The sequence below is a fragment of the Chiloscyllium punctatum genome, chromosome 35 (assembly GCF_047496795.1).
Source record: "Chiloscyllium punctatum isolate Juve2018m chromosome 35, sChiPun1.3, whole genome shotgun sequence".
In the NCBI taxonomy this organism is placed as follows: Eukaryota; Metazoa; Chordata; class Chondrichthyes; order Orectolobiformes; family Hemiscylliidae; genus Chiloscyllium; species Chiloscyllium punctatum.
Genome location: NC_092773.1, coordinates 14,399,329 through 14,422,044, shown reverse-complemented (window position 1 = coordinate 14,422,044; position 22,716 = coordinate 14,399,329). Strand labels below are relative to the sequence as shown.

At 39.8% G+C, this 22,716-nt stretch overlaps 1 protein-coding gene across 6 annotated transcripts in view; it reads right to left on the bottom strand.

Annotated features, from left to right (window-relative positions):
* The window catches only part of LOC140459661 (transcription factor COE2), a 265,010-nt gene that overhangs the window by 22,682 nt on the left and 219,612 nt on the right, over nt 1-22,716 (bottom strand). For all 6 annotated transcript variants that reach the window (XM_072554002.1, XM_072554001.1, XM_072553998.1 and 3 more), the window contains 4 exons: nt 19,104-19,192; nt 13,239-13,304; nt 9,164-9,341; nt 4,595-4,780 (listed from right to left, as the gene is read on the bottom strand). In XM_072554002.1, the coding sequence (XP_072410103.1) occupies nt 4,595-4,780; nt 9,164-9,341; nt 13,239-13,304; nt 19,104-19,192 (519 nt within the window). The remainder of the gene's footprint in view (nt 1-4,594; nt 4,781-9,163; nt 9,342-13,238; nt 13,305-19,103; nt 19,193-22,716) is intronic.

The window sequence follows — 22,716 nt, the reverse complement described above, 5'->3', positions numbered from 1 at the left end:
AAAACGCAGGAACCACTGCACAGTATGTGCTCAGAACGTTCAGAGTTTCTTTGTGTTTATCAATCTGAAGCATAAATCTAGACTTCCCTCCACAGATGCCGTCTGACCCACCAAGTATTGTCAGCTATTTCTGTTGTTAATCTAGTTTTCCAGCAGCAGCAGTATTTTGGCTTCTGACCTCCCTTTTATTCCCCATCTTCCTTGAAGGCTCTGACTCTTGTTCACTTGAGCTGTCTGGATGATTGTGCCCCAATCCTTATGTTTAAGCTTGCATTGTAAATGTTGACAAACTATAGAACATCGAGGACAACACAGCTGACTCTGATCTTGTATTCCGTTCATACATTCTCTAAAATGATCCACTAGACAGGAGTTATGGTGACTTTTTACCTCTTTGTGAATTTATTTCTTGGAAACTGTTTGACATTCCAGCTGTTATATACAGTTTTAAAATCTTCTTGTACTTCATACCATTACAGCAGTTATATAGTAGTTTTTAATTACTCTGCTCACTGATGTCTTACTTTCAGAACTGATAAGGTTATTAGCTTCTACAGCCTGATCCACAAATCCACTACAAATTTGGGTTGGGATAACTGAGTGACCTTCCTGGTCAACAGGAACCCACTGAGGGGACAAATGTAGATCACTTGGAGCAGAGCAAGCATACATGCATCAATTATTTTACAACGATAAATGCAAGTGATATCGTAAAAGTTCAAAAACAAAGCTTCATATTTGTCAACATTTTCAAACTTGGAAACATCCAACTCCTCTTTCTCTATTCCAGGATAATTATCTTTTTTCCTGCATCCACTGATTCCCATATCCTTTGTATTACAAAGGACACCTGCTTCAACTTCCATAATGCCAGTCTATGCACCTGACTCATCCCATCTCCTTCCAAAAACCTCATCTGGACATTTTTATCCTCCAAAGTCAACAAACATATTGCATTCATCCCTGGTTCCCAATATTCCAACTTCAATGAAGTTCAGCTGATTTCAAATTCTGCTACCCATAACAAATCCCATTTATAAATCAACCCCTGAACTTACGGAGTTATGTTGAATTCTGAGCTGGCAATACTTCGATGTTAAAGTTGTCATCCTTGTGTTCAAGTCCCACCTTGCCTCTCCCTATTTCTGTGACCACCTTCGATCTTCAACATTCATCGTACGGTCTCTGAACATTCCTGATTTCCTTTGCCTCACTAGTGACAGCTATGTATGCCAGGGCAGGTCTCCTCCTTGAGATGCTCCTAACAATCTCCTTCTTTGACCAAGTTGATAGTCACCTGTCCTCATACCAACTAGCTTGACTTAATGTCAATGTTTTAATCTCACTGTGTTGTGGTGTGACACCTTGCGAGGTTTTACTGCATTGAAGGATTAATATAAATGCAAGCTTCTCTGATATTTCTGATGCTGGGTATCCAAGTTGGAGATCCAAGGCACAAGTGGTGAAGTGGAGTCACCACACTTTTCTGCCAGGAATTCTCAGTGCCTACTTTCTATCTGGTAGGTGATAGAATGGGAGACTGCATATTAATGAGGTGAGATGAAGGAATACGAGGCTTATTCGTGAATGGTAACCCATGCTAATAGGCATCTTATCATTCAATCGCAAAATTCTCATCTCAGCTTTCAATTCTTGATTTCAAAATGGGAGTTAATCATGTCATTTGGGGCAAAGTAAATTCAACTGTGAGTTCTTATTCAGCAGACAGACTGAGGGAAATTTCATTCTGATGATGTTGATCATTTTAGCCTATTTCTTACAAATACTCAGTGATTTTGATACAAGGTACGTGGTGATTTTGACGAGCTGACTCTGAGGACGCTTAATCGGTGTCAAGGACTCTCCACATGTAAATAAAGGGTGATTTGGTGATGGGATACCAGCTTTTGTGGAGTTATTCAGTGGTGATAAGAGAAAAGCATGGTTCTAAAGAAATTTGCTCAAAACTATCTTTAAGTTGAGTGTAAGCATTGCCATTATTTGGGAAGCTTGTTCAATCCTACTGTTGAAGTCCGGGCCCAGTATATAGAAAGAATGTGTTATTTTTTCTGGGCAAATGATATTGAGGCAGATGAAAAGCAATGAATAATTCTCCTGACAGCTTGTGCACCCACAGCTTTCTCAGTTTTTCGGAGCCAATCTTTTCCTGAGGCACCAGATATAAAAACCTTTCAAGAATTGATGGATTTAGTTAAGAGATATTACAAACCCAAGCCTCCTCTAATTCTAAGACATTATCAGTTTTATTCGGCAATTTGAGAACCAATGTCATCGAAAATCAGGATTTTTGATTCGGTTAAGATGACTGGCAGAGGCATGTGACTTTAGTTTAACCTTTTGAGACACAGTTTGATATGTGGAGTTAATGATGCAATCATGCAAAAACACTTACTAGCTGAAGCCCAGCCAGACTTCAAACAGGCACCACAACTGCTTTATGATTGAAAAAGGTGGCAAGTGGAGCATATGAATTGCAGGGTATTCCGATGCAAGTGGACACCCTCGCCAGTTCAGCAATTACATTGCATCACTCAGGACATATCTTGAACAAAGGGTCTCTGGGTCAGCCCACAGCAAAACCCTAAAACAAAGCCTAGCCTTGGCTAAATAGTTAACATTTTCTTCAGGATCCGGGCCAGCAATCTGAGTTTCCTGACTGGAGTTGTTGATCTGATCCAATCCAGGAGCCCAGGAGGACAGATATAAACAGGAGTTTCAGCGGTTCTGTTCAGTCTAGGTGCTGCTTCAGGGAAGCTGGATCAGTGTCAAGGACTCTTCAAGTATAACTAAAGGGTGACTTGATGATGGGAAACTGGCCTCTGGAGTTATTTCAGGCACTATAGTGTTGCAGTAACAATTATTTTCAAGAGTCAGGAGCACTTGCATCAGACCCTATTCCTGGAATATTAATCTTAAATGCCTCACCTAAAAAAGCCAAAAACAAAAACCTTACATCCACCAAAAATCAAATGTTAAACTGTTGTCAAAAGTTTTTTATCATCTATTTTTCTGTCTCTCTCCTAGTAAAAATTTTAACCTGAAGGATTAAAAATTCACCATAATTCAAGGAAACATCACTGACTCACTGAAATAGAAATTATAAATGCATAAAACAACTTAAATCAAATTTTAGACGTTGTTTGCGGAGATCGTTGAGCTCAGTGTAAGTGCCTATCATGATGAATACCGTACCAATTTCACAGTCTAAGCTTGCAAAAAAAGGGACTGGAGTGCAGCTTGCTCCTGTGGAGCTGCATTCCTGCTTGTCCAGGTCTTCAACAGAAAGGTGAAAATTTAGGAAGATTGTGAACTTGCTGAATACTGCAACAATTGTGGCAGTACAATTCCCCCAGTCAGTGTCCAATGGAGCCATATGTGACCAAAGTATTTGGTGGAGAGTTGATAGTTCAGAGACCCGACCAAATGTCCACTTTGTGTGCATACTAAAAAAAAATTTACAGTTTGCAAAGTTTGCTATTCTATGAAGATTTCATCCATGTTGCATCCTACCATTTCTTTGAAATAACATCATATTGACTTCTTGAACTTTCCAAAGACCAGGTGACTGTGAAACACAGTACCTCCCCCTTCTTTCCTCTGCTTTATCTTTCTTTTATCTGCCAGAACTTTAAGCCTCAAGCTTAATGTCACTATTTCTTGACTTCTGATCTGGTCTTCTATTTTCCCAATACCCTTTATCAAAGTTTCTCAATTGAAAGTCGTGCTGAAAAATCTGCCGAACAAATATAAACTTACACCATGGCTGTTGAGGAATAGCTAATCATTTACTTTGTTTGTCTTCTTAGCTGGATCTAACTTCATACGATGATGTTAAACAGGCAAAAACAAATGAGCAACCCCTTCAAAATAAGAAGTGAAAGGGACTTAGTGTTATCCACTTTACACAAACTAAGTCATGACATTTCTCCTTGAGTAAAATCCTAAAAATTATTGGTGGAATTGGTAAAAGCCTCTCTGTAGTTCTGATTCCATTACCTTTTTAAGGAGCACTTCACTTTCTTCCTTCCTCAGATACTGGTTCAGATTTGGTTGCTGTGTAATGAAAGACTGCAGTTCTCCAGTACTGTGCACTAGGAAGTTACTTGTGGGTTTATATCACACTGAACACCTAATAAATCTTTTAGAATCTTCATATATTGGCTTGATTTATTGCTTCCCTGGTGTCATCTATAACCAAAGATTACTGGACAATGATTAGGAAACAGAATAATTGCAGTTCCTTCCTACCCTGTACTTACTGTCACTGATTCTGATTGTAGCGGCCTCAGCACTTCTTTAGTTTTGAAAACTAACTCAAACCACTTCAAACCTGGGCAATCTTTTATAATGAGTAGATGGTTAGCAACCCTATTCAAAGAGAATACAGGACACCAAAGGTCCATTATATATCACATTTATTGGCAAAGCAGTTGAACCCAACTTCAAAAAATGGTGTCCCAGCAAGATAAACAGACAAAAGTGAAATGGAAAAATTACTGAGAGCATAGATATTCATGTTTTTCAGAGCAAGTCCAATGCAGTGGTTATAGTGAACAAGAAAAATGACACTTACTGCCATAGGGTGAGCTGACAGGAGAGCTGTTTAGGAATCCAGGAGAACTGGGTACTCCAAGGTTTGACATTGGCACATTGCTATATCCATTGATGTTGCCGCCCACTGTGTTGTAGTTTGATTGTTGTGGTGAGTGGGTGGGTGCATACCCACGTGGAGAGATGCTGCTGCTGTTGTGGATATATCCTGTCCATAGAAACAGGGAAAAGGTGAGGTAAGGGGCTACGCACTGATCCCGAAGTAGTTTTTAAATCACTGCCAAAATTAACCGTCTGGTCTTGCAAACAAGATACATGTACATAATTGTATAGATCCTCTCATGCATAAGAGCATTATATCTATTCAGAGTGTTAACAGACTGCGTAGTTCTTCTGCTGCATGCTTGTCAATTGATGCCGTACTTCAGAGGAGATTGGCTTTAGTGACTGAATTGTTTCGTGTCCTTAACTAAGTATTTGTGACCATACTTTGAAAAAAGCCCTAGGTTATCTGAATTCCCCATTCTGTTTTATTGGGACACTGCGCTAAACTTTTCTGTACCTGAGGGTGATGGACGGGTCATTCCTACTAGGACATGGCTCCTGATCACTGCTGTATGAACTCTGTTGGGTGTATGTCAGGATTGGTTCTAATGTCATCCAAAAATAAATAATCTGCTGTGCTCACTGCTTTTACCCTAAAGTATAGGAAGAAGGTAGTGCTTGTTTTGTGGAACTGATCATGAGACAGTGCCTTCGGGATAGGAGGAAAGACAACAGGGAGATTGGAATAATCTGAAAATTGCATGGTACAGATTTGATAATTGGTTCTGTGTTGAGACAAACTGAGGAAAATTTAAAGAACTGTGACTACAGACATGCCATTATGAAATGCCAAGTGAATTGAGAATGAATAGGATCTAACCACAAGTGATTAATGGAATCATTAGGAGAAAAGTGAATCTTCTTTTATTCCAAATTAATGAGGTTTTCATCCTGCTTTCCATTCTTTTACTTGAGCATGCATCCCTTTCACAGTGGCGATCACAGAGTGACAGTATCACAAACAAACAAAGGAAGTGCAAAACTATTTTTGTAGGGAGAATATTGCACTTGGAGGCACAAACCTATCAGCAGTGAATTCAGGAAACACCTGTACACACATGGAATGTCAGAAAATCCTCTTCAGCATCTACCATCTAATACTAGACCAGCTGTTAATTTTAAATCTGTTCTGAAGATATGAAGGGATATGGGGTGTCTGGAGTTCAGTCACAGATCAGCCATGATCCCAGGAAATGATGGAACAGATTGGAGGGGCTAAATGGACAATTCTTATTCCTGTGAAAAAATTGGTTTCCTCTTCTCTTTCCCCAGCTTCAATTGTAGACAAGCTAGATTCCAATAAGTATTTTTCTTTTCCTCATATTTAAATTTTTCAAGTGATCTTAAGCTGATTATGATTATTTTCCCGATCCAAAATTCAGCAGATATCATTGAAAGGATTTTAGGATCTTCCCTTATGTACTCTAGAAATGCTAATGCTTCCTAGAGCTTCCCTGTGCTTGTGCCTCCGTGATACAAACCAACATGTCAGCTTTCTTTCTGAGGCTCAGCTATTCACCATAGCCTCTGGGAAACTTGATCAAACCATAATTTTCCTGGACTTCCAAGAGGGTTCCATTCACTCAATATGATGTAGCAATTTTTGATTTACCGAAGTATTTCCAGCCCCACATTGGATCCAGAGTGACTCTTTGAAGTTTGGATCATGATTATGTGTATCTGCACTCCAGTTTTAACTTGGTAATATGGACACAGGGCCACTATTTTCCATATGAGCATACTAATTATTTGAAGTGCTTTGTCATGAAGTTGCTTTGCAGTCCTAATTCCAAAACCATGTTCTTGATCATGGCAGGGACTGAGCAGGCCAATATAAGGAAGTCAGTTAGATTGGAACATAAACTATGCGTTAAATTGTTGAGATTTTAATGTTAGAATAAATTTCCTTTGACATGCTGAAGGTTGAAATAATACTGAATGATTTATGAAGTAAATTGCAGTGTGTAGGAGAGAGAAAAACTTGATGGGAGCCATTTATGCCATTTCCAGTCACTCCAGGTTAGAATGTTTAGGAACAGCCAGGCATTTTACATTTACATCTGCTTGAAGGGCCTGTCAAATCTGGAATGTACCCAGCACATATTTAACCACAGGGACTTGGCTAAATAACAAGACTGAACTGATGTGAAGCCATCAGCACCAGCAGTAACTCTCTCCTCATCTCTATTTGATCTGCCATTGCTTGGTACCAACAGAATGCAATGCAACTAGTCTTTGAGTCAGCAAATAGATCAAGTGACAGGTTTGCAGATCCTTTTTCCAGCTTTTCTGCCATGTTAACTCAAACAAAAACTAAGTTACAAAGGAGTGAGTGAAGGCCAATACCTTTTTCCTAAGTGCTTGCACAGTTAACAGGCAACTAGAGAAGAATCTATTGGCATGTGTGTGTTAAACTCATTTCTTATACAACACTGCCATTGTTCAATGACGAACAACATCTTGCACCCAGTCCCAACATATGCAATGAAATAATATTACATGATGATTTGAGAAAACAGTAGGTGGGGAACTTTCCAATGAAGTCTTCAGTAGTGACAGTAATGATAGCTTTTACAATTTCTTTATTGTTCGTCAGACTGACCCTGACTAAAGAATATTTGTGACATAAAGTCATTGAAAGATTCCACAGTAAAAACACGAGCAAAGATTATGTTTTTATTTGGTAAAACAAAAGAGGAGCAGAGAACTGGACCATATTATACCCTTAAGCCATGATCAAACACTATCAGAACTATTTCTTTCATGAAGATGGATCTCATTGGCCAACCCATTATTTATTGCCCATCTCAAACTACACCTTAAACTGACAGACTTGTTAGGCCATTTCAGAAACAATTACGAGTCAACTACATTGCTGCGGATCTGAAGTCATATGAAGACCACACCAGGAAAAGATGGCATATTTCCTTCTTGAAAAGACGTGTGAACCTGATGGTTATTTTAAATGCAATAGATGAAAGTTTCATGATCATCATGACTGGGTCGAGTTTTGATTCCATATTTATTAAATTAATTCAAGTTCCATCAACTGAAATAATGGGATTTGAACCTCTATGGTCCACTTCATCAAGGATTCTGTTCTAAATCTCCTGATCACTAGTTTTGTGATGTTACCTTTATCCATGCAGATGAAGGTTGAACTTCTCCCTCTGCTCCGATTTCCTGTCCAGACCCCAAAACCCTTTGATAATCTTAAAATAACATATCAAACTCAGTCTTGAAAATTATCAGTATTCGAGCTTTGCTGGGAGGTAGAATTACAAAGAATCACAACCTTACAGGTGAAGAAAGTTCTCCTTCACTCAGTCCTAAATAGCCCATGCCTTGAGACTTGCTAGATTTAGACTTTGCAGCAATAAGAACCAGTCCGTCAGCATATAATGTTATGGTGCTTTCAAAATAACCAAAACAAGATAACTTTATTTTCCGCTACTTTTTAACTTGTTGTTTTGTTTCATTCATGCGTGAATCCCACATGAGAATGCCAACAATATGAATATCTTGAACTTTGCAAATTACTTGGAACCTAAAGGATGCTTTCTGAGTGACTCATGAAGCTTTTCACGCTGAAATAGATGGAAAGATGAAGAGCTTATCTACCTGTGCTTGAGACTGTTTTGTGAGATTAAATGCAACCATCTCACTCTCTTGCTTGAGACATTATCCCACTGCAGGATGGCTTCAGCCCAAGTGTTCCCCGGCTGTAGATTCTTGAGGATTCTTAATTTGAGATTGTAAGGGCATGCAGGGAGAAAATTATATTTGCATATTCCCACCTCCGCAGACCTGAAATGCCCACTTTATCAATCACAACAAAGGTAACAAAAAGAAAAAAGGATCCAGTGGGAACAAATTATTCAATTATTCTGAAAGATTACCATGAAACATGTTGACGATGACTCCATGAGAGACTATCAGTGTTAAGCACTTCTGCATATTGAGATTCATGTAAATTATGATGATGTAACTTATCACATGATTCTGATCTCAGACAGAGATAAGACAACAGTTGAGAATGAACATGCATACTGGAGAAGTGTGTTTCATTACCTAGTCAGCACAGTTGTAACGAAATTAAGGTTACAGGATACATGGAGTTGAAGAACCTCACTTCGTGAGAAGGTGCAGACAGCCTCAGGGATAGTGTGGGTAAGTGGCATTGAAATGCCCATCAGCCATGATTGAATGGCAGAGTGGATGCGATGGGCCGAATGGCCTTACTTCCACTCCTATTTCTTATGGTCTTACATGCACTATCAACAACCTGAGATAATCCAGATCAGTATCTCAATGTACAGGTTGCAAAATTGGCTTAAAGTACAAAATACAGCATCTGCAACACCATCACTTTGATAAAGCCAAAGCTCATATCAGTTAGAGACAATACTCAGTTTTTGTTCCTGAGCAGAGTAGAATGAAAATAAGTTGTGAATGCTTGCCCTGTACCTGAATGTTTGCAGCTTACCTTGGCTGTTGCCCTGTGTGGACTCTGAGATGCTGACTCCCAGTTGACTACCATAGGAGTTCATTCGCATCATGCTGCTGTGGCTGGGAGTATTAGAAAGTGTCGGAAGCTGGCTGGGGGTCCGAGGCACACTGTACAGAGCTTCTGCAATATCGGCTGCTCGCTTGAGAATTATTTCCTATGGAACAGAAGAAATCTTAAGAAATGGAAAAGGCTTTTAAGCCTGAATCATGACATTGTATCAGACTTTAATTCTTTGCTTCCTGACATAAAAATTACAGACTTTTTTTGTTACATCCTCGGTATCCTTTTGTCCAACAGTCATGAGGCTCTTAAAGTCCAAAGCATGACATTACCTCATTTCTTGCCATTGTGCTGAGATTGTGAACCTTAGCTCCTCACCTCAACTGTTAACTAATGTTATTGCCAACTTATGACATTTTTGAGGCTTACCTTCTGATCACGTCCTCTTTGCCTCCTTCTCCAGAAATGCAAATAATTGTGTTTGAGCCATTTTGTGCTTTCAACAGAACACTGGCTCCTGAACTTTAAATCCAGGCTTCCTTTCTCTTCACTTCTCCAAATGCATTAAAACTAATTGTAGTCCTCATTCTAACCCTGAAACCCAACCCTGCCAGCCATGCAAATGAACTTAGTACATTTTGTGATTGAACCTGGGGCCTCCTTGGTCAGAATGGCTCAGGACCAATTAGGCACAATTGATCACTTTAGAAAAGTCAGGATTTTGTTTCTCTTCCAGTTCTTGTGTTGCTGATGTAAAATGAGAGTCACATTTTGAAATTTGTTCGCAAGTCGAACCAGTCAGGCTGTGAAGATGTATAACTCAGATCTTGTAGGCAACAATTCCAACATTGTCATGCATTAGTCGTCTAGATTTAGATGATCTTCTTGAACTTCCTTGAAGATCCCCATTTAGATCCAACAATGGAGACAAGAACAGTGTTTCTTTCCCACCCAATTTGTACTTTAAGAACATATGGCATTTATAAATGTAATACAGATATTGATAACATTTCTGTCACTTTCCAACCAGGAAACTCCAATCTTCCCTCGCTGACCCATTTTAAGTTTTCAGTGCACACACAATTGAAATGTAGCATGATATTAAAACACGAAATGCAGATGAATATTAAAATCCTGTATCAGTTCCAACATCAGAAATGAATCTATTACGAGAATATAGACAAAAGCTACTGAAATAAACAATCCAAACACATTCTTAAATTGAAAAGGTTAACAGAAATTGCCTGCATCTATCTTCTTTCTTTCTTCCTTCCAACTTTTAAATTTTACTTTTACTTCTTCTAATGTTTTTCTTTCCTGGAGCTTTAAAATCTTTAACTTGTTTTCACCATTTCATTTTCCCAACTGTTGAAATATAAGAACTTTAGGAAATTGCAATTGAATTAGATTGCAGTATGAAGAGTAGCTCCAAGGATGAGATATTTAGCTAGGAACAGCACTGAAATCACCCCATAGACCATCTTTGGCAGCTCTGCTGGCAACATGCAGGAAGGAAAGGCCAGTGAGACAGACAAATAAGTTTGCTGCTGACAACAGATGTAACTACAATAAATGAACAACAAATCTGCATTCCACTTTCAACAGAGAACACTTTGAACTGAACTATAGCTCAGTAGGTTTAATTATTCCTGTACCGGTCCTTCACTCCTCCAATAAAACAGTTTGGCAATGAATCAGTAATCTATTTTCAAACACGTTTGCACTGTTTGTGGTTTGTAGTGAAATTCCTTTTGTCAGTTTCAAGTTTCTCTGTAGAATTGCTGATGGATTATTGAGGAAATGCACAGTATAAGCGATTCAAATCCGATAATTTATAGGATTACAAATTGACTTGTTTAAATCTAGAGATTTATTAAAGACACAGGATGAAGTCTTGTCGAGGTAGCAAGGGCTCCTCAGCCAGCTGGTTGAGCAGCGAGAGACTTGCAAAGCTTCCTCCATGGAAAGCCTACTAAAACTAATGTCTGTCAGGTATTATTCGTTTCTGTGACAGTGGGGGGTGGGGAATTATTAAAAAAAAAGTGGGCGGCACAGTGGTTCGCACTGCTGCCTCACAGCGCCAGAGACCCGGGTTCAATTCCCGCCTAAGGCGACTGACTGTGTGGAATTTGCACATTCTCCCCGTGTCTGCGTGGGTTTCCTCCGGGTGCTCCGGTTTCCTCCCACAGTCCAAAGATGTGCAGGTTAGGTGAATTGGCCATGCTAAATTGCCCGTAGTGTTAGGTAAGGGGTAGATGTAGGGGTATGGGTGGGTTGCGCTTCGGCGGGGCGGTGTGGACTTGTTGGGCCGAAGGGCCTGTTTCCACACTGTAAGTAATCTAATCTAAATCGTTTCTGTATTAGCAAGACTAATGGCATGTTTTTGTCTGGAATTAAGATCCCAGGGACAGAGGTCTGCGCAATGAATATGGCCAACCAATCAGAGGCCGGGTGGCTCTTTCCATCGGGAGCATCATGGAAGAGTCCATGGGTACTCTGTATCTTGTCCTCCTCCCATCCTGAGATGACACAGGACCAAGCAGTAAGGTCTGTGATTTGTGATGAGGAGGGTTTTATGGATGGGGCATCATAGGGAATATAAAGTGAGGTGAATGATATGAGGGATTCAGAAGCAAGGACAGGAATAGGCCCTTGCCATATGCCCAGTACATGGATCAGGCACTGATTGCCTTTAATTGAGAGACCCCCACCCCACCCCAGCTGACAAGTTGGTGACACAAGTTGAGTTGTTGAGCATGCCACATGCCACACCCCAGTTTGCACTTGGGTTAATCTGAATGCCATGGAATGAGGCCGTTTTGTGGCCTTGAATTGGCAGAGATGCAGAAATGTTCAGAATAGGCTTTTCCTGATTTTGGCTTAATTCTGGTGGAGATGAGAAGACAGCGGAGGTGGTGGCTGTGCCCCTCTTTTGTATAATTTGTGGAGTTTTCCTTTACAGTTAATTAAAGTGCCTCAATGTGACAGATTGGATGGTGTTCTTCAGAAGTACTGGAGAGATCACCTTTCATTTCCATATTTGCCCTCAGATAAGCAACTTAAGCGATAATTAAGTGTGGCAATGGTTTAGTCAATGGTTCTTTCTGGACTTGGAATCCAGAAACCCAGTCAAATGTTTGGGTGTCATGTGTTTAAACCTCTCCACGGTAGATGGTGAAATTTGAATTTAGTTAAAAATCTTCTGAAATCTGAAAAAGGCAACTATGTAACCACAAATGAATGTCTTAAATTCACATCTCATCTCTGATGTCCTTCAAGGAAGGAAATCTGCAACCTTTAACTGTTCTTGCTTACATCTGGCTGCAGACCCACAACAATGTGGTTGACTCTTAAATGCCCTCTGGGCAACTAAAGATGGGTAACATATGTTGGTTTAGCCAGCAATGCTATATCCCATGAATAAATAAATATTAACCATAATAAAGAAATGAAACCTCTTCTGCAAATCAATATGGTTTTTGACAGGGAAATATCCCCTTCACAATGTAAACAACCTGAGGAAATTTTTACCAAAAGTTATAATTTTTGTGTTTACTCAGAGCAATTTCCAGTAGCATCATCCAGTTTAGAAAAAAAAAAATTGTGAAGTGCTGTTTCTAAAAAAGAAAGATAAATCAAGATCAGTAAAAGGAAAAGAATAAATCAAGTTGTTAATGTTGTTGTTACCAGATGCCTTCTTGGAGTCTTGATGTCAGATTGGCTGCTGCAACAATGTTACTGACAGAAGGCCAATAAAACCAACAAAACAAAAAAATGCTACTCAGATAGGATCTTGTCATGATTGGGTGGAATATTAACTGGAATATGCAGATTCTTGAAAAGCAAATGGTTTGTTGACAAATTTTCATTTTATCGTATATAATATTTCATCTTATGACTCAAAAGTAGCCTATTAAGTTATATATTTTTTAAAAATTAATTTTCATTGGATCAAATATTATGTACATATACATAAAAGAGAGAAGGACTGACTATATTTGATTGACTGCTCTTTAGTGTGAAGGGAGTTGTCACTAGCATTCTGCTGTACCTGATTATTTGGTGGTCCTCCGTATAATGCCTCAACAAGATCCGCTGCTCTTTTCAGTAACATCTCCTGTGGGAAATAAACAGTCAATTACTCTGTTATACAAACTCATGAAAGGATCACAGGTCTTAAGTTAAGCCACAAAGTGTCTCAGAACTACAAGACACGTGGTAAATTGACTCCTGTTACACCGTGCCAATACATCTCTGAAATGTTAGATAGAGCATCTGGCCTTCACTCCAGTTGCTGTTGCTCTCTTGATCCTGGCCTGCATTCAGCACAGGAAGAGAGGAAGATTTTCCAATTCATTCACTGCAGGCTAGAAAATAAGTTGCTTGTGTTCAAGCCTTATTCTCACCTGCACAAACTGCAAATTGCAGGGAAAAGCTGACACATACCATTGCTTGTTAACTGTCTTACCTTTGAAAGACAGATGCAGGAAGTCAAAGAATAGCAATTTATAATCTGTGGGCTACCTTCCTGATGGCACAAAAATAGCACACAAGAAATGCACCAAAAAGGCTGCCAATTGAGCTTGCCTAACCAGTCGGGCTTTGTGAAACAGAATCGTAAATGTTGCTACACAGAAGGCTAGTTTGCTTGCATACCAGTGTTGCTGCTGCTGGTGCTAAAGCTACTCACTTTATCCCATTTATTGTTCTTCATCCTTTAATCTGATACATGGAGTACTTCCTGAATTTTTGTGTTGAAAGTTGTGGTTGACAACTTCAGCAGTCACTTTGGGCCGTGCATTCCCTATTCTCATCATTCCATTCGTGAAAAATTCAGACATTTTCCCTTTATGGCTCGTATTATCACAGGGATATATCGCCCAATGTCACTGATCTAAAAAGCGTTGGGAATGAGTTCTCATCGGGTCATACAACACGGAAGCAGACCCTTTGATCCAATTATTCCATGCCAAATATAATCCCAAACGAAACTAGTCCCACTTGCCTGCTCCTCACCCATATCCTTCCAAACCTTTCCTATTCATGTACCTATCCAAGTGTCTTTTAAACATTGTAATTGTACTCACAAGTCCAACTTTTTCAGGAAGTTCATTCCACACATGAACCACTCTCTGTGTGAAAAAATTGCCCTCATGTCTTTTTTAAATCTCTCTTCTCACCTTAAAAACGTGCCCCCAGTCTTGAAATCCCCCATCATTGGCAAAAGATAACCAACATTAACTCTATCTATATCTTGTATTATTTTATAAACTTGTATCAGGTTGCCCCTCAATCTCCTACGTTCCAGTGAAACAAGTCCCAGCCTATGCATCCTTTTTTTATAACTCAAACCTTCCATACCCAGCAATATACTGGTAAAACCCTCTCCAGCTTAATAATATCCTTCCTATAACGAGGAGACAAAAACTGGACACAATTTTCCAGAGGATGTTCTTCACCAATGTCCTTTACGACCTCAACATGACTTCCCAACTCCTATATTAAAAGCATTGAGCAATGAAGGCAAGCATGACAAATGCCTTTTTAACCATCCTGTCCTTATTTGATGTAAACCTCAAAGAATTCCGTACCTGAACCCCTAGGTCCCTCTGTTCTACAACAGTACCCAAGGCCCGACCATTATTTGTATAAGCCCAACCCTTGTTTATTGGACCAAAATGCAATACCTCACATTTATCCAGATTGAACTCTATCTGCCATGTTTCAGCTCATTGACCCATTTGATCAAGATCCCTTTGTAATTGTAGAAAATCTTCTTCACTCTCTAATATGCCACCAATTTTGGTGTTATCCGCAAACTTACTAACCATGTGTTCTATATTCTGATTCAAATCATTTATATCAATGACAAAAAAAGGACCCAGAACCAATCCCTATGGATCATCACTAGTGCCAGGCCTCCAGTCCAAAAATTAACCTTCTACCACCACTCTCTGTCTCCTGCCATTAATCCAATTTTATATCCATATTTACTTCCTCAAACTTCCTCATTTTTTATGACTTATCATGGTGTTGCCAACTTTGCTCACTTCCCTTAAAATTACTAAACAAAAAGATGATCTATCTTAGGTTTCCCATTGAATACAACCCAAGTTTTGTGGTCTCATCATCAGAATAATGGGTCAGATAACAAGGTTCTGATGCATCACTGTGGGTACTGCATGTGGTTGAACCCAAATAAGCGAACCTGATTCATTAACACAAATTAATCTCATTCACTTTTTTTTGTGCTCCTGCATAGCGAGCTGAAAGTCAGGAATAGGCTGGCTATTGCCAGGTTCAATGGAAATGCTGCTGACTGCAAATTTAATGCCACAAGAAAAAGTTCAAAGTTTAGTAACCCCTTTCATTCATTAACTATTTGATGTCCAAGAAGCAACAATAAAGGAGGAAAGGTGACCCAATAGATTGTGGTAGGCCATTGTGAAGGAAAAAAATTTAGTTTGATGGTGCAGGTCTCCCCATGTTAAATGATGGCTGCATTAAGGTGACTGCCATTCGCTGGCTCATTTATGAAGGGAATCAAAGTCAACCTGCCTAACTTGAAATGTAAACAAAGCTTGGCACTTTACTGTCAATCAGCATGAATGGGTTCATTCTATGTGGCTACACCACAACCAGTTAGAGTCCACTTGCCAACCAATCAACAGCCTCCTCATGCAGTATAAATGTGGCTTTTCCCAAGCTGGTGTTCTTGCGAATTGTCCTGATGAATGCAAGGCAAACATCTTCGACAAAATGTGTCTTTTTTTTTCAGAAATAGTCAAGTTGTATGCTGCCAAATGCCTGCTTCTAACTTTCTCAAGAGGGTTGGAATATAAAAGCAGCGATGTACTTCTGAGACTTTATAAAGCTCTAGTTAGGCCCCATTTAGAATACTGTGTTCAATTTTGGGCCCCACACCTCAGGAAGGACATTCTGGCACTGGGTTGTGTCCAGCAGAGATTCACACGGATGATCTCTGGAATGGTAGGCCGAACATATGATGAATGGCTGAGGATCCTAGGATTGTGTTCATTCGAGTTTAGAAGGTTGAGGGGAGATCTACTAGAAGCGTACAAGATAATGCATGGCTCAGAAAGGTGGACACTGGGAAGTTGTTTTCATTAGATGGGGAGACTAGGACCCATGGGCAAAGCCTTAGAAGTAGAGGGTCAATATAGAACGAAATGAGGAGACATTTCATATGCCAGAGAGTGGTGAGCCTGTGGAATTCATAGCCACAGAGCGCAGTGGAGGCCGGGACGTAAAATGTCTTCAAGGCAGAGACTGATAAATTCTTGATCTTGCAAGGAATTAAGGGCTCCAGGGAGAATGCGGGTAAGTGGAGTTGAAATGCCCATCAGCCATGATTAAATGGTGGAGTGGACTCAAAGGGCTGAATGGCCTTACTTCCACTCCTATGTCTTATGGTCTTTATCACAAATTGACCCAGAAGGAAAATACTGTAAATGCTGGAAATCTGAAGCAAATATCTTGAATGCTGGAGAAACGCAGCAGGTGTGGAGAGAGAGAGAAAAACTGAGTTAATGTTTCAAGTCCAGTATGACACTTATTTAGGATTCAATGAACTGTCTCAAGAAATGTCGTACTGAACTCAAAATATTAACTGTGTTTCTCTGTACACAGCTATTGCAAGACCTGGTGAATTTCTCCACCATTCTCTGTATTTATCCCAGAATGAGCGTTGATAACTTGTAGATGATTCCTGATTTCTGCACTGGCTCAGAAATGCCAAAGATGGATTTGAAGCAGAGCTCATGCTTAGGGATCCTTGAAGCTGAGCAATGACTATCAAATAAATGCCACTGCTATAAATGCCAACTGCTGAGTTTTCAAATCCTTCTCTTTGCTGCTTTACTCAAAAACAGATGCTGATATTGCCATGGCAAAGCCAGCATTTATTGCCCATTTTGTATGTCTTGTGAAGGTGGTGATTGGCTGCCTCTTTTGGCAACTGAGTGTCTTGCTCGATCATTTCTGACTATTCCTTGTAATTCTAATTCCTTCCATGAAATTTGAGAAGATAAAATGAGTTTTTGAAGTAAATAGTTGAAAAAAAATTTTTATTCTAGCCAACATTTGCATTATCTATGAATTGTCAAACACAGTGTAATATATTTTTGGTATCCTCTATTTGGTATTAGATATTTTTGCAAATTTTATATGTCAGTAGCACTTTAGCAGTAAACATCGCTAAATGGATGCAGTGATTCACCACAATTCAATCGTGCATACGTTACAAAATTTAGTTGAAAGTAACTTTGGACACACCCAGGTTTTGGAGTGATAAAAGCAACAAATGGTTCCAGATCATGTGATAGATTTCATACAGCAATGCACTAAATGATGACACATTAGAAGAATTCAAATTTATTTTCAATGGAAAGTAAATGTAGAACATTTGTCAACATTTGCAGTGGAAGCAGAATCTAATCATTCCATTCTTCTGTTGTTCTCACAACAAATTTGAAGATAATTGATTCAGAACTGTCCAAAGTGCTGAAACAGATAAATGTTAGTTTTTAAAGCATCCAATTAAAGTCAAATTGATTTTGAAAAACCATTTCTCCAGTTGAGAACATTCCTAAGTGGGTGGTTTATTCTTCACATTGAATTAGAGTAAAGTTCATGGGATTCCCTATTGGCATTCTTGTCTGGTTTAAGCTTTTCTGGAACCTAGGCTCTTTAGTTCAATGCTTGTTCTTCTAGACTGTATTTCATTATGAAACTAATGTTTAAGATTTACAATATTTGAGATGCTTGTATTTTTCATGAAAAGAAAATGGAAAGGCATAGGTGAACTAAAAGGAATGTCTGAATCTTAAAAAATATCTAAAACAAGTACCAAAATTGTCAACACAGAAATAAAGCTTTGAAACCTTATTTCTAACTATGTAACAGGAAAAGGCCACTTGGCCTGTTTTGCCTGCACCACCAACAGAGATTTACTTTCACTTCCTCAGGAAGTATGGCAAACTGTACATATCATTTCAAGAATAGCACCCAGTGTCAAATCTTCCCTATTTGTACCACCTAGTAGCAGTGATGCCCTTCAAGACACACACAGTATTGGCACAGGGCGAAAGTGAGGACTGCAGATGCTGGAGATCTGGGTCAAGAGTGTGGTGCTGGAAAGGGCTTATGCCCGAAACATCGATTCTCCTGCTCCTCAGACGCTGTCTGACCTGTTGTGCTTTTCCAGCACCACACTTTTGACATAGCATTGGCACAGCTGGATGTGACAAAACAGGTAGGACAACTTTGGCTTTTTTGCAATGATTTCATCTTAATGATTTGCTCATTGCACGATTGATCTGGGATGGTGCTATGCCAGTGTCAGCTTTCTACTCAAGCATGAGGTTCACCATAGTATTACCATTCAGTCTTCCGGTTCCTTAGTTATTAGTGGTTGATACCCTATATGGTGATGTATTCTTCATGTGAGCACATCACTGTTACACTTGTGGGGTACCACCAGTTAGCTGATCTCAAACAGACAGCATTTGGGGTTATTTCCAGTTGCCCTCAGCATATGTAGGAATGCCAGCTATGGATTGCAGCAAGTAAATTTGCTGACAAAATTGTATGTGACTGTGGACATATGAAAAACAGGGCTTGAGATCCCTCTTCATTGTTAAAGAAGTTTCCACAGTTCAGTGCTCACACCATCTGAGTTCTTCTATCAGGAATACCTGAAGACATTAGATCTTGTGGCTTTCAAGAGAAAGGAATAGAGAGGTGCCATGTTATACTTTCAGCTTGTGAGATTTATTATATCTGTGTATGTCTACAATTTTCAGTTCAGAATTGAATGCAGCACAAATGGATTATACACATTGTTTGTAGACATTAATGTAATCTGCCGTGTATTGTCAACACAACCTCTACAAACCTTTGCTAGTCTTTCTGGATCACCGGGGTGCCGAGGAATGACCTTCTGCAGTCTCTGGAAACCGTAATCTATTGTGGGCTCATTCAGTGCTGTAGAAACAAAGAGAAATTAATCATATTAATTGCTGCAAGGTTGAATTTTATTGTGCACTGTGTATCATAGCATCAAACTTGTGATTTTAGTTTTTAATTGAGAAGACTGAAGTGCAGGACATCACCATTGAAAGGAGTCAGAAGTAAGGCTCGTTAATTTAGGAGTCTTCTTTGATGTTGGCTGGGAGCTATTTTAATTTCACTGATCAGGATGGTGGGATAAGATCATAAAGAAGACATATTGATGGTAGCTAGTATCCAGATTGGAAATTTGAGAGTTGAAGACAACAGTGTGTATGTTTAGTGTCTGATTTCACACATTATGCAAACTTTGCAGGTTGTGTGATTGGGCAAGGATTCACCGGAAATGGCGCAGAAAACCCCACACGTTTATACCTTCCAAACTCAGAAATACTGGTGATTTCATTTTGAGGAGGTGGGGATTTTGTCAGCTGGCCAGAGAGCTGATGCAGACCCACACTGACTCTTTGAGGGGAAGTCCACAAATGTCTATGTCAATCAGGCATTATTGAGGCCACCAAGTTCTTCACCTGAAATTAAAATGCTGGGGCAGATGTCCTGCTGTATAAAAGCCGCCAACCGATCAGAGGCTGGCAGCATTTGGACATGACAGTGGCAAGGAAGAGGTTGTGGCTGCTGCCAGAAGGACACCCAGGGTCGTGGAGGACGAAGATGTGATTTCTTGGATGTTTGGCTTCTGGATTGTAGGTAATTGAGATAAGGGAAAGCTATGTTTTATACAAGAGAAGGACATCTCAGCAAACATCCACTCTTGCTCAATGTTCACTCTCTTAATCAGGAACTGATTGTCTTGAATCAGAGTTTCTCCCGGCTGCAGCTGAACGGCTGTTCACACAGCTTTATCTGTTGGGCACATCATATTGTGACAGATGGCAGCCTGATGCCTTAAGTAGTCCTTAATTCATAACATAAAGGCATCAACTAGTGGTGACATGATAAGATCAACCAAGAGAACTCTTGTGTTGCACTGCTTGTGTCTGTACCACTGAGCCAAGGAAGCTTTGTTTCAACTCCCATTTGATCCAGAGGTGTGTAATAATAATTCTGAACAAATTGATTAGACAATTTCAAAGATCAATCAGACACACATAAAATCAAAGTCAAAGAATATTCCAGATTCTTAAGTTGAAAGAATTTGCTTTTTGTTTGTTGTAAGGGTCGTATATGAAATTAACTTGGGCGGTATTGGACCGAATCCCAGTGCGTCAAGGCTCACACTTAAAACTGCGTATGCTAAATTTTTAAATGTATCTATAGATACTTACTGTATTCCAGACATAGTAACTTCTTTTTAATGTCAAATGACATTTCCTATTCATCTCATTGAAGCCCCACACAATGTAGAAATCAGTATTTCATCTCATCAAGCGAAAAGGAGTAATTCATTTACTTCCTGTCTTTTGCTCTGCTACTTTGCCCCTTCAAGGGAAGTAACGAGCAGGTTAGACCAAGAGTCAATGGACGTTATCCACCTGGATTTTAAGAATGCCTTTGACAAGGTGCCATACAGAAGGCTACTGAGTAAGATAAGGGTGTGAGAGGCAAGGTGCGAGCATGGGTAGAAGTTTGGCTGTTCGGCAGAAAGCAGAGAATGGGGATAAAGCAGAGAATGGGGATAAAAGGGTCCTTCTCCGGATGGCAGCCGGTGACAAGTGGTGTTCCGTAAGGATCAGTGTTGGGACCACAACTTTTCACTCTATGCATTAGTGATCTAGATCTAGCATTCTGGCTAAGTTTGCAGATGATTCAAAGATAGGTTGAGCGACAGGTAGCATTGAGAGGTGGGGAGACTGCAGAAGGATTTGAACAGGTTAGGATAGTGGGCAAAGAAGTGGCAAATGGAGTATAACTTGGGAAAGTGTGAGGTCATGCAGTTTAGTAGGAGGAATAGAGGCACGAACTATTTTCTGACTGGAAAGAAAAATGACAAGTCTGAAGTGCAAAGAGACTTGGGGGTTCTAGTCCAGGATTCTCTCAAAGTAAACTTGTAGGATGAGTCAATAGTTAGGAGGACAAATGTAATGATGGCATTTACTTTGAGAGGACTTGAATATAAAAGCAGGGATGTATTTCTGAGGTTCTATAAGGCTCTGGTCAGACCGCATGTGGAGTATGGTGCGCAGTTTCGGGCATCATATCTCAGGAAGGATATACTGGCCCTGGAGCGTGTTCAGAGGAGGTTCACGAGAATGGCCCCAGGAAAGAAAAGCTTAACATATGAGGATTGTTTGAGGACTCTTGGTCCCTACTCGATGGAATTTAGAAGGATGAGGGGTGGGGGATCTAATTGAAACATACAGAATATTGAATGGCCTGGACAGAGTAGATGATGGGAAGATGTTTCCATTGGTGAGAGAGATTGGAACCTGAGGGCAGCACCTTAGAGTAAAGGGAAGACCTTTTACATATAGAGAAAAGAAGAAACCTCTTCAACCAGCGAGTGGTGAATCTATGCAATTCATTGCCACAGAAGGCTGTGGAAGCCAGGTCATTGAATATATTTAAAACTGAGATGAATAGGTTCTTGAGGATCAATGGTTACAGGGAGAAAACGGTAGAATGGGGTTGAGAAACTTATCAGCTGTGATTGAATGGCAGAGCAGACTCGATGGGCTGAGTGGCCTAATTTCTGCTTCTCTGTCTTATGATCTTATGGCCAAAGTATTTAACCAAATCCCTCTTGAATGGGGTTGATTCTGCTTCGCCACATTTTTTGGCAGAGCTTCAGCGCATGCTCATTCCTTGCAGAGGAAAGAGAAAGAAACAAAGAAAAGCAGAAGGCTATTTCTTCTGGCAGAATAATATAAATGGCAGAGGCCATAATCTTTGAACTGAGATGAGGAAAAATGCCTCAACTCAAAGTGTTTTGAATCTTCTCTCCCAGAGGACAATGGAGGTTCTGGCTAGTGAGTATCTTCAAGGCTGAGAGAATGGTCAAATTTAATGAGGGTTATTTAGGCAAATAGAGTTGAGCTAGATCCTATTGAATGGTAAATGTATCTTGAGGGATGGTTTCCTGCTGTTTCAGTTTCTTGTATTCTTATCTCTGCAGCTTGGAGAGCTCAAAAGAAACTGATATAATTAGCTTCTTCACTGAACTTCTTTACTTTGGACAGCAAAACTCAAATCCAGTGAGAAGCAAGACCTGAAGTCATCATTAGTCATCAAGGATTGCAAATATAATTTAAGACAGTGGAGATCAGTGGAAGAAGTCTCCAATGATTTGAGCCATACCTAATACATTTTACTAGAAAGGGACATTGTTGTGGTTGTTGGACACCAATCATCTAAATCCCAGGGCATTGCTGCCCATCTTTAGCTGTTGCATCAATGACCTTGCCACCAACAACAACAGTCCCATTGCTCAATCCTCAAAATGGTCATCTGATATTCAGCAAATTAACTGGGCTAGCCAGTATGCAATGACATATCAGGTCAATGACTGCAAATTTTGAGGTGAGGAATTCACCCCTGACTTC